Source organism: Episyrphus balteatus, chromosome 4, assembly GCF_945859705.1.
Source record: "Episyrphus balteatus chromosome 4, idEpiBalt1.1, whole genome shotgun sequence".
Classification (NCBI taxonomy): Eukaryota; Metazoa; Arthropoda; class Insecta; order Diptera; family Syrphidae; genus Episyrphus; species Episyrphus balteatus.
Window position 1 is genome coordinate 38,612,976 of NC_079137.1, and position 15,243 is coordinate 38,628,218.

Consider the following 15,243-nt stretch of genomic DNA (forward strand, 5'->3'; position numbering starts at 1 on the left):
GTAGATCTTTTAATTACCTTCATTTGTTACAATATTGGTTTTTCGATTTGACACACCGTTTTCGATCTGTAGGCAAAAAACTTCAAAAAATTGCAATTTTTTGTATAGGGACAAACAAAATGATTCTTGGTGCGGTTGTACAAAATGTGGTTTTAGACTCTTTTGATCCCTGGGTTTATGCTCTTTTAATCCCTGAGGACAAAATGCATTTCGGATTTTTTCCCACACCCCCATGCCCCATATAGCAAAATGTAACTTTCCCGTACTATTGAGATACCTTTTAGGGCGTCTGGCAGAGGGTAGGCTGAAACAAAACTGGCTTAAACTTACATTTTCTAAATCAGGAAAAGGCAGAGAAAGTTAATATTTGGCCATCATATGGTTAGGTACTCTAAACAAAAAATATTATTTCAATTTTATAAGAAAAAAACAGAAACTAGGTGTTTTTTCTATGGAAAAACCTGTTTGGGAAACCTTTAAGGGCGTCTGGCAGAGGGAAGGCTGAAAAATATCTGGCTTAAACTTATATTTTCTAAACCAGGAATAGACATAGAATTTTAATTTGTTACCATCATACGGTTATACCCAACAGAAAATAAGCTATTAGGTTTTTTATTAGAAAAATGCATTTCAAAATGCTTCAAAGCGGTCTGGCGGGCCGAAAGCTGAAACAAAGCTTCTGGTACCCACATTTTTGAAATCAGGGGATTTTTTATGATTTTTTCGTGTATCATTTATTCAGTTAATACCTAGGAAAACGCCAAAAGTTGATTTTTGACTGCATTTTGGATGCGTCTGGCAGAGGGAAGGCTGAAAAATAGCTGGCTAAAAATTATATTTTCTAGACCTGGAATAGACATAGAATATTAATTTGTTACCATCATACGGTTATACCTAACAGAAAATAAGTAATTAGGTTTTTTATTAGAAAAATGCACTTAAAAATGCTTTAAAGCGGTCTGGCGGGGGGAAAGCTGAAAAAGAAACTTGCGGTACCCACAGATTCGAAATCAGGGGATTTTTTATGATTTTTTGGTGTATCATTTATTCGGTTATACCAAAACGCCAAAAATTGATTTCTTGCTGCACTTTGGATGCGTCTGGCAAGGGAAAGCTGAAAAAGATCACTGCCAGACTTGTTCCGTTGATATACTGTGGTGCATATCTAGATATGTGCACACTCGAATTTCGGTTATATCAAAACTGCCAAAATATGCTGCCGGCTCTTAGACTATATAATCAATATTTTTCTTATAATTTTTCAATAAAAAAGCTTTAATTTCAAATAACGTAACCAGTGGCGTATTGAAGGGGGGGCTCAGGGGGCTCAAGCCCCCCCAAGCGTTCAAGATCATGTTATTTTTTACCTAATTTCATAGTAATGAATATGCTTGACTGAAACTTGTTCGTAAATCTTATAGATTTAGAGGCAGCTCAGATGCTCGAGCCCCCTCCAAACTCTGAAACTGCTATTTGTGTTTGTTTGAGTAAGAGCCTTAGCTGAAGTTGGGGGTTGGGGTAGTTTTTTTTCGAATTTAAGTCCAATTCGGAATACATCAGATCTCTTCTTTAGTATAATACGTACTGTAATTTTTGGACAAAATATTATCAAAACTTATGTGTGTCTTCTTATTTTTTTTCTTTTGAATTCTTCTTTTTTTCCATTAAAATTGCCGATAAAATTGCAACCAGTAGTAATAATTTAACTTCAGAAACAAAATAAAAATGGATGATCCTTCAGTTTTGACAGTTCGAAGCAATTTCGAAGTTTTCGAAATCGATCGAAATGAAGAATATGATATTTTATTTCACGTGAAATTGAAAAGTGATTTCAAATAACTTGCGGTCGAATTGCGGAACATATCGAAAATGGTGATGAGTATAGCTCAAAAACTACACCGTGAAAGGAATAAATCTGTAAACACAGCACATGACAAAGTTCAAACAAAATAAAGTGTTTTTTTTAAATTTGACTCAACTTCTTGCTGTTTGTGTAAAATGTTTGAGACACAAGAACTTTGAAAATAGGAGACAGTAGTACGAAGCTGTCTACGTCAAGAGCAGTTAAATGCTACTATACTACTTTCAGTACCGCAGCACTGCGCTTCACTCCCGATCAAAGATGAATAAATTAGAGAGACAAATTTTTCGTACCCCTCTAAAAAATTTTTGAAAAATTTTCCAGCCCCCTCCAAATTTTTTTCTGGATACGCCACTGAACGTAACACAAACAAACTACATTAAAATGTATTTTTTCTTCATTTTATACTCATAAAAATAATTAAGTAATTTTAAGACACGAAAGGAAGGCCTTTATAAAATTAAGAAACCAGTTTTATCTTTTTTTGCAAAATTTGAGAAAATAATCTTTTAAGATACAAAAGTTACAGATTTTTGAGACGTTCTAGCCTTGTCAAAATCGTATTTTTTTTAGCTTTGAATAAACGTTTAATACTTAAATAAAAATATTAGCTAAAAAACAGTGTGTCAAATAATTTATTAAACATTTCAGGTAATATATTCCTAATTTGAGTTAATTATTTTCAGACTCGAAGAAATGACAGATTTTTGGAACGCCATAGTCGAGCCAAAATTGTACTTTTTGAACTTTGCCTAGCTTTTCAAAGCTCAAAAATAATTTGCATTTAAAAAAAACTACGCTCAATGATTTTTGATACATTAAAGATAATATGTTCTAAATTTGGTTTAATTATTTCAGGAGACAAAAAAGTTACAGACATTTTTAAATACCCAAATCAAGCGAAAATCGTACTTTTTGAACTTTGACAAATTTTTAAAAGCTTAAAAACAATTTTAATTTAAAAAAAAGTAAGTTGAATGATTCGTTATATATCAAAGGCATTATATTCCAAATTTGAAGCAATTATCTCAAAAGACAACAAAGTTACAGATTTTTGAGACGCCTAAGGCCATATGGGTCCACTGTGCGCCAGTTTGACATGCATGCCTTAAGCCTATCAGCATATTTTTTGTTTTAACCATTACTTTTGGGACACCCTGTATATAAGATAAACTTTTGAATTTTAAAAAATCAATACAATATGTTGTAATTTTTTTTATTGTCAATTAATATTTTTTCCTTAAAAGTATCTTATGTTGAGCATCCCTTTTTAACAGCAAGACATTTTTGTTTTTTAATAACAAAAAATAAAACTCTTACTTTAATATTTAATTTTATATTAATTCTAAGCTAAAAGTGGATCACGTACAATTTTTAAATAAATTCCACCCTTCGATTGTATAATCAAAGCATTTGGATCGAGTATCATTTTTTTGTGAGTCTTTTCACAGGTCGTAACTGAGTGATTTCTTAAGAAATTTATTAGTCCCAATTTTGCCTGCAAAATGCCAAATCGTTCTCCAATACAATTATGTGGTCCAGTTCCGAAAGGCATGTACGCTAACTGTGGGAAATTAGCTTTGTTTGCTGCTGAAAATCTTTCTGGATCAAATTCATCGGGATTTGGGAAAAACTAAAAGAAAAACACAAAACTTTATTTTTTAAAATTTTTGAATTAAGGAATTTCGTCTTACCTTTGGATCTCTTTGAATAGCATAGACCGGAATATATACTGGCATTCCATTTGGAATACCAAAATCACTTAATGGCTTCATGGAGTATTCCTTTTCGCCCTCAGCCAATGTACATTGTCGATCTAAGAACGGAAGTGGTGGATATAATCTTAAAACCTCCTGCAGAACCATATTCAAGTACTCCATCTCAAGGATCATATCGTAGTTGATTTTTCCATTACATTTTACCAAAGCATCTTTGATTTCCTGACGCAAACGTTTCTGTAATTCAGGCTTCTTGGAGAGTTCATACAAACCGAATGACATTGATGAAGAAGTTGTTTCAAAGCCAGCAGTAAAGAAGACAGCTGCTTGTGCTACTAACATATCAGTATTCTGGGCAATGTGTTGTTTGTCCTTATCAGCTTCAGCGGCTTTTTTAAATGCCACCAAAGTATCGATAAGATCATTTCGAATAAGTCCACTTTTTGTCCTTTCTGCCATTATGTAGTTAATTGTTCCTCGAAGGAACTGAGCTGCTTCTTTAGAAAACATCTTACAACCGAAGATTTTTACAAATTGCGGCAAGAAGAAAATTACTGTAAACTCAAAGGCCCTCCAGGGTGTAAATTTGAATAAAGCTTTACCATTTCTTCGGAATTCAGCATTTGGATTTTTAAGACTGTTAGCCTGAACTCCAAATGCGACTGATGCTATAACATCGGTGGTATAGAGACCGCAGATATCTTTGACTTCGGTAACATTGGTATTAGAATCAAGGGCCAAGTTGCAAAGGTATTTGTCCAATTCAACACCAATCTTTTTTGAATATAAAAAAATAAATTGGTTTAAGACTTTTCATAAAAGAATCATTTAGAAAAAAAAAAAACAATACCTCTTCAACTAGTGGAAACATTTGTTTAATTTTGCCACTTGTAAACACTGGTGACAGCTTACTTCTCATTTCCTTCCAGTAGGGATTTTTAATGAAAAACAAATTAAACGATCCCAAAGCATCGCTATGTGGATCACAAGTTGTAAAACGATCAGAGAATTTATTAAAATCTTTGATCAAAACACTTTTAATTAGATCCAAATCACGAATAAGTAAGGCTGGTTTGTTGAAGATATAAAATCCTACAACGGGTTCATTTTGTGCTTTCTTGTGGCTGTATAGCGTTATCATGTGATCGGCAGCACAGCTCTTCATAAGAACCATATCCTTGAGGTTGCCGAAAATGTAACTGGGGTCAATGTAGGGAACATTTTTTCTTCGCCAATACGAAAAATGATGGGATATCCAGAAATAGAGGATTGTTAAAACACCGGATAGAATCAGGAGCCATTCGGAAAGCGCCATGTTGATTATTATCGATGGCTACTGTAAAAAACAACATAAGTAAAAAAAAAAAGAAAATTATAATTCAATTTTTTATTTTTAGAAAATGTAGGATAAACGAATTTACTTTTTACTTAAATAAAAACACAATATTGCGTGCGTTTCTTGATAATTTTTGGCGAAGCAGGTCATTGAAATGGAAAATTAAACGATTGTATGGGTCACTGTGGTGTATGCGCAATGTTGTAAACAGTTTTCTTTAAATTATTCTAAATTTGTTTCATCTTAATCAAAAAAAAATCAAAGTTGAGAGAACTATCAAACACGATATATGTAGGTATTATACAATGATACAGAATGGGTTCCGCAAGTCCGTCTATCAGTCAGGAGTCTGTCGATCTGTGAAGGAGCAACAGGCTAAACGCATGGGTCGAATCACTTCAAACTTGATTATTTAGAGTTTTTTTGGAGACTCTACAGATGAGTTTTTGGAATTATCAAGGGGCACGGTAGTGCCCAGCCAAGTTCTCTAGCAACTTTGGCACTACACCCTTATTTACAGGAAACAACTCAGGCCATTTTCGACCCCCCTCCAACTTCTATACCAAATATGTCAGAAATTTCAAACTCGCTCCATTTGTTGAACTAGTCGAAAACAAACTCCTTACAAAATTTCAGCTACCTAGGGTGAGTAGTTTCTGAGATATAGGGCTTCGAAAATCTCAAAAACCGTAACTGACTGACTGACTGACTGACTGACTGACTTATTCACTCACTGACAGATCATCAAAATTATGGAGAACTTCCCGATATCTTAGAGACTTGTAATTTGGCACAGTGATGGGGGTTGAGGTGCATAGGTACAAAGGAAAAAATCGAAAATTTGAGATTTTCAATTCAGGGGGCTTGGTAACCGCCCATTTTCGCTGAATTGTCATTAAATATTTTAGAGCACTTCTAACTATTGTAGAATCTTGAAACTTGGTAGATTGATAGAGCTGGTAGTTTATACAAAGGGAAAAATTTAAAATTTGAGAATTTTAACCAGGGGGCGTGGTAACCGCCCATTTTCACTAAATTTTATCAAATTTTTTAGAGCACTTCTAACTATCGTAGAATCTTGAAACTTGGTAGAATGGTAAAGCTAGTAAGTTATACCAAGGGAAAAATTTAAAATTTGAGAATTTTGGATAAGGGGCGTGGCAACCGCCCATTTCTGCTGAATTTTTATCAAATATTTTAGAGCATTTTTAACTGTCGTAGAAACTTAAAATTTGGTAGAATGGTAGACCTAGTAGTAGTTTAAACAAAAGAAAAAATTTCAAATTTGAGAATTTTAGACAAGGGGCGTGGTAACCGCCCATTTTTTCTGAGTGTTCATCAATTAAAGAGATTTTAAGTTCTACAGCAATACCTTGCAAAAAGGAGTGAAATCACAACAAAAACATTACTGTTAAAAAAAGAGCCAAGTTCTCCTATGTTGAAGTTATGCTGGTACAAAAAGTACTGAAATGTAAAAGTGTACCAAGTTCTAAAGCTTGGCTTTAAATTTGTAAGAATAAAATGTTGATTGTTTGCTTGGCAATTTTTCAAATAGCTTTAAAAATCGGTAATTTAAAGAAAAATTGTCAAGAGAACAATCAACTTTTAACTATACAAATTTAAAGCCAAGCTTTAGAACTTGGTACACTTTTACATTTCAGTACTTTTTGTACCAGCATAACTTCAACATAGGAGAACTTGGCTCTTTTTTTAACAGTAATGTTTTTGTTGTGATCTTTTTTACCAAAAATAACGATACTTGTCAGATACCAATTTTGGAAAAGGTTAATTTTGTAGCAAATTATTATTACGATTTTGTAAAAAAAAATTTTAGTTTTTAAGGTTTTTTGTGATAGATTTTTTCATATCCAAAATCGATATTAATTATTCCTTCCATAGAACCGTTTTTTTTTCGAATTTCTGAATTTCTACCCAAAAATTTTTATCGATTTCAACGAATTTTTTATATAAAAAAGCATCTATATAGAATATAGCTTTAATAAAAAAAAATTACGATTTTATAAAAAAATACTTTATAAATAAAATTGCTATAAAATCCTATACAAACTTTATTTCATTTTTTGTTTGTTTTTAATTGTTGATACAATTTTTTTTTTAACAGCACAAAGGATTTAGATTTTTTTTTCGAAAAGTGTATTCATTCATACTAAAAGAAATTAAATTGCGGAAATATTATTTCTTCCAAAATATCTATTTGGCAATACATCAACCTTCACTTTAAGGGAATGGATTTTCCACAAAAGTAGTAGACTGGTGATTATTTTTTCCAGAAATATTGATATTCAGATAAAAAATTGTTAAATTCCAAGTGAAATTAGTCCAAAGGTTTCATCAACTAGGAATTTTCAAATAATTGATGATAAATAAAACTTTATCAATGAAGCTATTCAAAAAATGAACTCGAGATAACAATCTCCCAAGGCTAATTTTTTAAAATACATTTTAAGATTTTTTTTAAATATAGAAGGTATGCCATATTGTAGCAAATAATTTTCAATAAATGAAACCAAAATTTTAAGAATAAATCTCCTTTTTTCGAAAAAAATTTCAAAATCCAAAAAATTATTTTTGGTTTATATTAAAACTTTATTTTAATTTTTTGGTTTATAAAAAAAACTTTTTATTAAAAATTTAATTGAAATTGAATTAGTTGTTTGAGAGATCAGAATTAAAAAAAAAAAAAACGGATCTATGTTTAAAATTTGAATCATGTTCTAAGTATAATTTCTTTTCATCAAAGTTGAAGATAATAATGCGTTTACAGTGTGATTGTACAGACTTTGTTTTTTTAGGTAAAATTCGCCGTTTTTCTTTAAAATTGATTAAACACGAAAAATAATCACAATATTCGACCAAAACAAAATCTTTAAAAACATGTATGTTTCTTTGATCGCAGTTTAAAATTCTTTCAAGAGTTAATCATACATTTTGAAAACGCGAACTGAAAACAATAATCCATTCTTTTTAAATTTTTTTTGAGTAAACGATACTTTGTTTTTGCCTCTCTACAAGAACTTATAATTTCCTTCAACATCTTAAGTCAAATACCATATTTTCTATTAATAACACCTCGCGTACAACATTACAAAAAAAACTCGGTCACTTAAATCACAAAAATGAAAATGATTTCTTAAAATAACTTTTTAAAGTGGACAAAACTTTTCTTACTTTTCTGGAATTATTCTTGGGTTCTTGAATATTTGAAATTCTTTTCATCAGCTCAAAAATTGAACTGCTTTCAATAAAGTTAAATATACGACTAATCTTTATGAAATCTTGAATCTTATAACCCGGTTTTATATTTTTGCAAGCAAAACTAAAACCTGTGCGTGTATTATAACTATTATTATTTCAAGAAGTTTGTACTGTATGTCGTCTGCCTTCATCAATCAGAATAGGTAGTTATTATACCATCTCCTAGTAATCTATCTGTCTTGGGGGCATCATTAATTTATAATTGAGTTGATGTTCAAACAAATCGTACAGACTGTTTTATATAGAATAAAGTGTGTAAAATTTAATGAAAAAGTACAATTAAGCTCTTTAAATACTTAAAATTAAAAAAATTAAAAATTCTTAAAATTGTTTGGAACTATTCTTTTTATATGCGCAGAAGTCTAAAGAAACTTTTAAGCGTGCACGACTTCTTGGTCTTGTATTGGTGTCTTTAATTCATTCATCGCCAATTTCGGGTTTCGTTTAGCTACAACTTATGTTAAAACTTAATTTGAATAACGTATTAAATTTGTTAAACTTAAACATAAATTTAATAATATTCCTCTCAAAACTCATGTTTTTGAATTTCAAAATAGAAGAAGAGCTTAATTATAAAAACATTATAGAATTTACTAAAATAGATAGAAATACCCTGTCTTGTTTATAGAGAAACCATATACAAGCAAGTAACTTGTTCGACTCGTTAGAGGCGTTTTGTTTTCTTAAACAATATACTTGTTAAGTTGCATGAACGCATCGTCTTTGAATTTGAACTATGATACAAAATTTTGATGTATAAATAGGCAAAAGCAAATTTTAATATGACTATGTAACAATTGCATTTTGTTATTGTTATCAAGTTTACAGATTCAATTACTAAATAAATAAAAATCTCATAAGTGCAAGATTATTTAGTAAGTATCTATTTAACTTTCTAGTGTGCAATTAGCCTAAACGTGCAGTGATTCTATAAACTAGATACGAGTCTAGTCCATATTTTAGTTCAGAGTTTTAGAAACGTGTTTTTGTTTTTTGAAGTAATAAACATGTTGTTTAAGCATTCAGATCTTAGAACTTTAATTTTGTAGGTATACATCATTTTCATATTTGACAATATAGTACAGGTAAAATAGTACCTACATAATTAGAAAAATTTTTACACTCATGAAACTTGGCAAAAAGTTTTGCTTTTAGGATATAAGATCCAAGGATAAAAAAGTCTATAAAAAAAAGTTGGTTAGAAGGGTGTTTTTTCGCGGACAAGAGGGAGGATGTGAAGGCCAAAAATAAAGTCAATAAAATTGTTTGTGGAATATCATCATAATGACACATGTTTTAAAGGTATTTTTTGATGCTGAATCTAATGACATGAAAATAAAGTCAAAACCATTGCTCTAAGAAAAGTTATTGCCGATTAAAAACAAGGGTACAGGTAAAATATAACCAAAACCCATGTGAAAAACATGCTAGACTGATGAAATTCGGGATGAAGGTTTTAGATAAAGCAGGGACAAAGGATTCATAAAGTTTTTAAAAATATTTTAGCTGAAAGGGTGTTTTTTTGATGGGTTGAGTTGTGTGTGAGAATGGTATCATAGCAGCTGGCATACATTTTGTTAATTTTTTAAACTTGGTGAAGAAGTTATGTTAATTATAAGAACTAGGAATCAACAGAGTCTGTAAAATCATTTATTGAGTTAAAGGGTGTTTTTTTTTAAGAAATGATGAAATTCGGAATAAGTACCACTGTGAATAAATTATTACACCAATGAAAATTGGTAAAAATGTTTTATTTATAACAGACACCAAGAACTCAAGCAGTATATACAAATATTTTAGGCGAAAGGGTGTTTTTTTTTTTGGGAAATAGGGAAAATCCACGATAAGTCCGATAAAATTAATACTATAAAAGGTACCCTTACGAAATTTACTCAAAATGTTGTCTTTCCTATGGGAATTACTAATAAAATAAATCTATACATTTTTTTCATGTGAAAGGGTGTTTTTTTAGGTGTAAGGAAAATATGGGTGTATTCGAAAAAGTGAGTAATAATAGTGTTACCATATTGAAATTCACCAATAAACTTACTTTTGAGATTAGAAACAAGAACCTAAAGTGCCTATAAGAATATCATGATCAAAAGGGTTTTTTTTTAGTGAAAGCAAAAATGATGGGCCACCCTAATGAAATTTGGTAAAACTTTTGAATTTGAGATAGAAAGCAAGAATAAAGAGTTTTCATAAAAAATATCTAGGTGAAAGGGTGTTTTTTTTTTGAAGAGACAGTAAAATCTGTAATTGGTCCCAAAATGCCAATGATTCGTGTAAAACGTCTAAGAACTTAAGTATTAACGTTCAATTTGTCATCAAAACAAAAAATAAACTGAATCATTGGCTTAAGTTGTCATAAACATAACACTTTCTTTTTAAGTGTGCGGAATCGGGATGGTTTGGCTCGATTCGTTTTGAAATAAATGTAGAACGAGTTTGTGAATTTTCATAAAATTTTGTTTTTATGGCATACGAGTTTTAGTTTTGAAAAAAATTGTAGGTATACAAGAAACTAAATGGCCTACTTTGCAAATCAAATTCACCTTATTACTTTCCAATCAAGTTTATCTGTTCTATGTTGATATACAGGGTGTCCCAAAAGTAATTTTTTCTCTGAAAAAACCCTGTTTTGTTGAATTCAAATTGTAATATTTAGCGATCTAACTGCAACTTTGGAAACTTTTATACTTCTTTTAAAAACTACAATAACAGAACAACTTTTTAAAATAATAAACCATCTGCACACCGTACAAATTTTTTTGCGGTATTGCTCTCAAATAAAATTTAGAAATTGATTTTTTATAAAACTTGAAACTGTTAGTTAATTTGCAGCGAAATGGCGTATAGAATAAAAAATATTTTGATTAATAAATTGTTCCTAATTATTTGGCAAAAATTTTGTAAGAGAATTTGATAAAACAAAAATCAATAGTGGGCACAGGAAGCAAAACACTGTTGCAAAGTACTGATTTTTCGAAATTTCACAAGAATTACATTAAATCGAAAACCGTAAGGATTTGGGATGAACAAGTTACCGAATTCTGAGAGCCCTTAAGTAGGCCTATCAGCATATTTTGTTTGAACTATTACTTTTTTACACCCTGTATATAAAAAAAATTAAAAAAAAAACTTAAATAATGTTAAATATGAAAAGTTCCACATACACCACAGTGACCGAAAGGGAGATCAGTGATTGCGAAAATCTGCACTTTAATCTTGGTTATCACTTCAATTAAAAAGCGAAAGCTTAGACGCAATTCTTAACATCGGTGTTGTGAGGTGTTTATTTAATTAATTGTAAAATTCACCACAGTTCAAAGGGTCTCTTTGTTGAAAAAGAAAAAATCTACAGTGTTGTTGTTTTTGTTTGGTTCATTTATTTAAAAAAAAATTAACTAATGCCATTGAATGAAGAAAGTGAGTACTTGGATAAATCATTCAACTTTAAAAATTAAGAAAAATGATTTTTCATTTCATCTAGTACACCGAAAAAAATTTTTTTTTATAATAACAGCTATAAAATTAACATTTTTGAGTGACAAAAGTCGTCCAACAATTAAAATATCAACTTTGATATGATTATTACATATATCAATTTGACATTTTTTAATTTTAGTTGGGTAATGAAAATTTCACTTTGACAAATAAAATATCAATGTTGACTATAGATTTTACGTTTTAGTTTATTATAATGATATTTCTTTCTTTTCTTTTTTATTATTTTTATTATTTTAAGTAGGTATTTTCTTTCTTTTTTCAAAACATTACTGAAAGTGAATATTCTGTATGAAATAGTGGTGATATTATTTTTTCTATTATAGGTGATATAATTGTTTTGTTATTTTCTCCCAAACTAGCTATGTGAATAAAATCTTATTGCCGATCAAATTTTTTCAGTAAATCGTTCATTTTACTTCGAAAAAACACAAAGCGCCTTTAAATTAGTGCACATTAAGAGTTTTTTATTTAATATTTTTCAATAATTTGGAATTAGAAATTGATTTATGAAAAATTGATAATAAAATATCAAACAAAATTTCAAAAATGTGATATTTAAATATCATCCTTTCTAATAAAAATATTGTTTTGATTAAACACATTTTGTAGCGCATTTTTTGCTGATAGGTATTTAAAATTGATATTGTTTTTTTTTTTCGTGTACTTTTTAATATTTTTACTTTATGTATCCTTTTCCTTACAGTTAAACAAAAACTTCATTTTTCTATCCACATTATCTCTTATTTGTACCTTAATAGTAAAAATTTTACACTTAGGCTTTTGTTTTATTTAAAACCTAATTCATAGCCTTTCATCAAGGTAAAAACTTTATTTTATCATGTATTAACAAAATATTTTTTCTATTGATTTTATTTAATATTTCTCAGTAAAATATTTTAATAACTCTTTACGAACACTCGATTCCGAACCCTGTACGCCACTGAGAGTTATTAATAACAATTTAATGATTTAATGATAACAGCAATAAAGTGTCGTATGAGATCTTAATCTTTGAAATATTAGATTAAAGATTGTTTCTGCAACTAGCCGGCATATTATTTAGATTAGACCGTTATAATTTCCCGCTTGTGCATATAATCTAGATATTTGTTCATATATTTTTATGAAGAGTTTATTGATTATTAAGATTAAGAATTATAAATTTGCAATCGACATTAGACATTTTCATCATTATTTCATCATTTTCGCATTATTTTAATACAAAAAGAGCATCGTTTCACGAATTTTGAAGTTCGATGCAGGGATATTAGAAAAATAAGGAACAAGATTTGATTTAAGATTAATGTCGTTTTCGATTGGAAACACTCAAGGATTCACTCATTCTGAAATCCAATAAAACAGTTTAAATCGCTTCCACTCAATTCATTTTTTTTTTGTGTTTGTGTATTTTTCTTTGAAATTTCAAATGTCAAATATTCATATTAATTTATTTTTCTTTCAAAAAAAATCTTTAAAATTGTTCAAAAATGTTATTGCTGAAGAAATTAATGGTGAAGTTGGCTTCCAAAATATTTTAAGTAAATTTGAAAATTAATTAAAAAATTTATTTCGGAAAACAATAATTTATTTCAAAAAATAAAAAAAAAACATTGATTGAGTGATTAATTTGACTTTCAAATATTCATGTGTTAGTGCTTTTTGAGTGTATTCCGATTTTAAATCGAGGAGAGAATTTCTCTTCTGAGAAGCGTTTTGGCTGTCATATTCGTGTGAATAAAACACTTTCAGAAGGCTTCTGAATGATTCCGGACGCTTCCGGAGAGCCAATCGAAAACGACATAAAAGTGTTCAAAAACCATATTTTTCAAAAGTTCACTTTTTGAAACAATAATTTTTCAGAATCTTATTACTTTTATATTCAATTGAGAAAGAATCACTCGAAACACTTACTGTATTTGTAGCGAATGCACTTATTCAACTTATTGATGCGATCGTGAATTCAAAACTAGGCCATAGCTATTTTGTATAGCTTCTTTTATAGATTTTTGTGTCGGTATAAATTATCGCAAATCTAAATATTTATTATTCAACTGTTATCATTATCGGCAAATAATTTTACAATTGTAAAAATAATTATTTATAGGTACTCCTATCAATCAAATTCTATATATTCCGGGTCCTCAATTAGCAGTGCTGGAACAAGGCTATTTGGCGCCTTTTCCCAAATTTCCCCTGCAAAAGTTTTCATTTCGAAAATAGGTACGGCGACTGATACTTTTTTGCTAGATTGCTTAACTCATTTCATTGTTATGAAAATTTTCATTTCAAATTGATTTATCTACGCAATTTTTTAACTTTAAATGCATTGTAAACAAGAGCTGCATTAAAATCGTTTACACCTTTTGAAATAGTGCAACTTTCGATCGGTTGAGTATGATTTAATCCGGCACTGCTTATATGCAAGTACATGTACCAGTGCCTACATTAATAGAAAAAAAAGTGCAATTCATTCAACGTGAATTGAATAACTTAAGGAGTGTTTATTTGTTTATTAAACTAAACTAACAATAAGGCTTAAATTTTAAATATCATCAAAATAATTCACTTCAACTTATTTGTTTAAAGACAGCACGTGTGTTAAAATAAAAAAAAAATAAAAGCACTAGAAAACTAGTTTCAATCTTAAACTAGACCAAGTCATCTAAATAATACCATATCTAATAACATTTCATAAAAAAAGTGTCCGTGTTTATCCTTGAAGGTTCATCACCCAAAAAACTTTTGAGCCGATTTTGGGTGATTTTTTGCTTTTTTTTTTTACAAATTTAAAGAGTCCAGTGGAACACTACCGTGTCACTGTTTTTGTGGTCGCATTCTACCCAAACGGCTCGTCCGATTTTGATGAATTTTGCTGAATATTTGGTAGGTATAAAAATAGGTCATTTTTACGAAACTTAAACTGCCCTATAACTCCTACCTAAAACAGAAATAACATTGAGGTGATACTGAGTGCAACTCCGTCTAACTGGAAGTTTTGTACCCAGCAATATAAAGATGCGTAATAACAACTTTATTAATTAGTATTGAAGATTTTAATGAAGAAAAAAAAACAACTTGAGGTGTGTGTGCTTCGCCACTCCTGTAAAATAAATTTAAATTGCTTTGAGGTTTCTCCATATCACACTTTTGTTTTCGTTTCATTCAAATTTTATCAATATTAATTGTATTAATGCAGTGTTACTGCGAGTGTTATCTTACAAATAAAAATATATAATAATAATTTTAAAGTTACCTACTGTTTGTTTTATTTTAAATCTTACAAAACAAACACTCCTAAAGTTATGCTTGTCACGTCCAAAGAGTTGCAATTTTCTTCTATCAAGGGGCACGGTAGTGCCCAGCCAAGTGCTCTAGCAACTTTGGCACTACACCCTTATTTACAGGAAACAACTCAGGCCATTTTCGACCCCCCTCTAACTTCCACACCAAAGATGCTAGAAATTTCAAACTCGCTCCTACGATGAGTAGTTGCTGAGATATAGGGCTTTAAAAATCGCAAAAACCGTAACTGACTCACTGAC

General features: G+C 29.9%; 1 protein-coding gene across 4 annotated transcripts; it reads right to left on the reverse strand.

Moving 5' to 3' along the window:
- Positions 1–3,061: 3,061 nt before the first annotated feature.
- LOC129917816 (cytochrome P450 6g1-like) lies at positions 3,062–13,747 on the reverse strand. 4 transcript variants are annotated; one of them, XM_055997991.1, is made up of 4 exons: positions 13,613–13,747; positions 4,430–4,915; positions 3,556–4,353; positions 3,062–3,494 (listed from the first exon to the last, which is right to left on the reverse strand). In XM_055997991.1, exons 2-4 carry the CDS (start codon positions 4,892–4,894, stop codon positions 3,207–3,209), a joined length of 1,551 nt encoding a protein of 516 aa, XP_055853966.1. In that variant the 5' UTR covers positions 4,895–4,915; positions 13,613–13,747; the 3' UTR covers positions 3,062–3,206. The 4 variants fall into 4 exon arrangements, with proteins under 4 accessions (XP_055853966.1, XP_055853968.1, XP_055853967.1 ...); XM_055997993.1 differs by having other exon boundaries at positions 4,430–4,912; positions 13,613–13,692; XM_055997992.1 differs by lacking the exon at positions 13,613–13,747 and adding an exon at positions 8,105–8,214.
- Positions 13,748–15,243: the final 1,496 nt, after the last annotated feature.

Bases quoted from the DNA above. Each gene is read 5' to 3' on its own strand.
- LOC129917816 (XM_055997990.1), bottom strand. From the start codon at position 8,152: ATGAAAAGAATTTCAAATATTCAAGAACCCAAGAATAATTCCAGAAAA. The intron at 4,354-4,429 runs GTATTGTTTTTT...TATTCAAAAAAG, and splicing joins TGTTTCCACTAGTTGAAGAG to ATTGGTGTTGAATTGGACAA. The intron at 3,495-3,555 runs GTAAGACGAAAT...TTTTTCTTTTAG, and splicing joins CTATTCAAAGAGATCCAAAG to TTTTTCCCAAATCCCGATGA.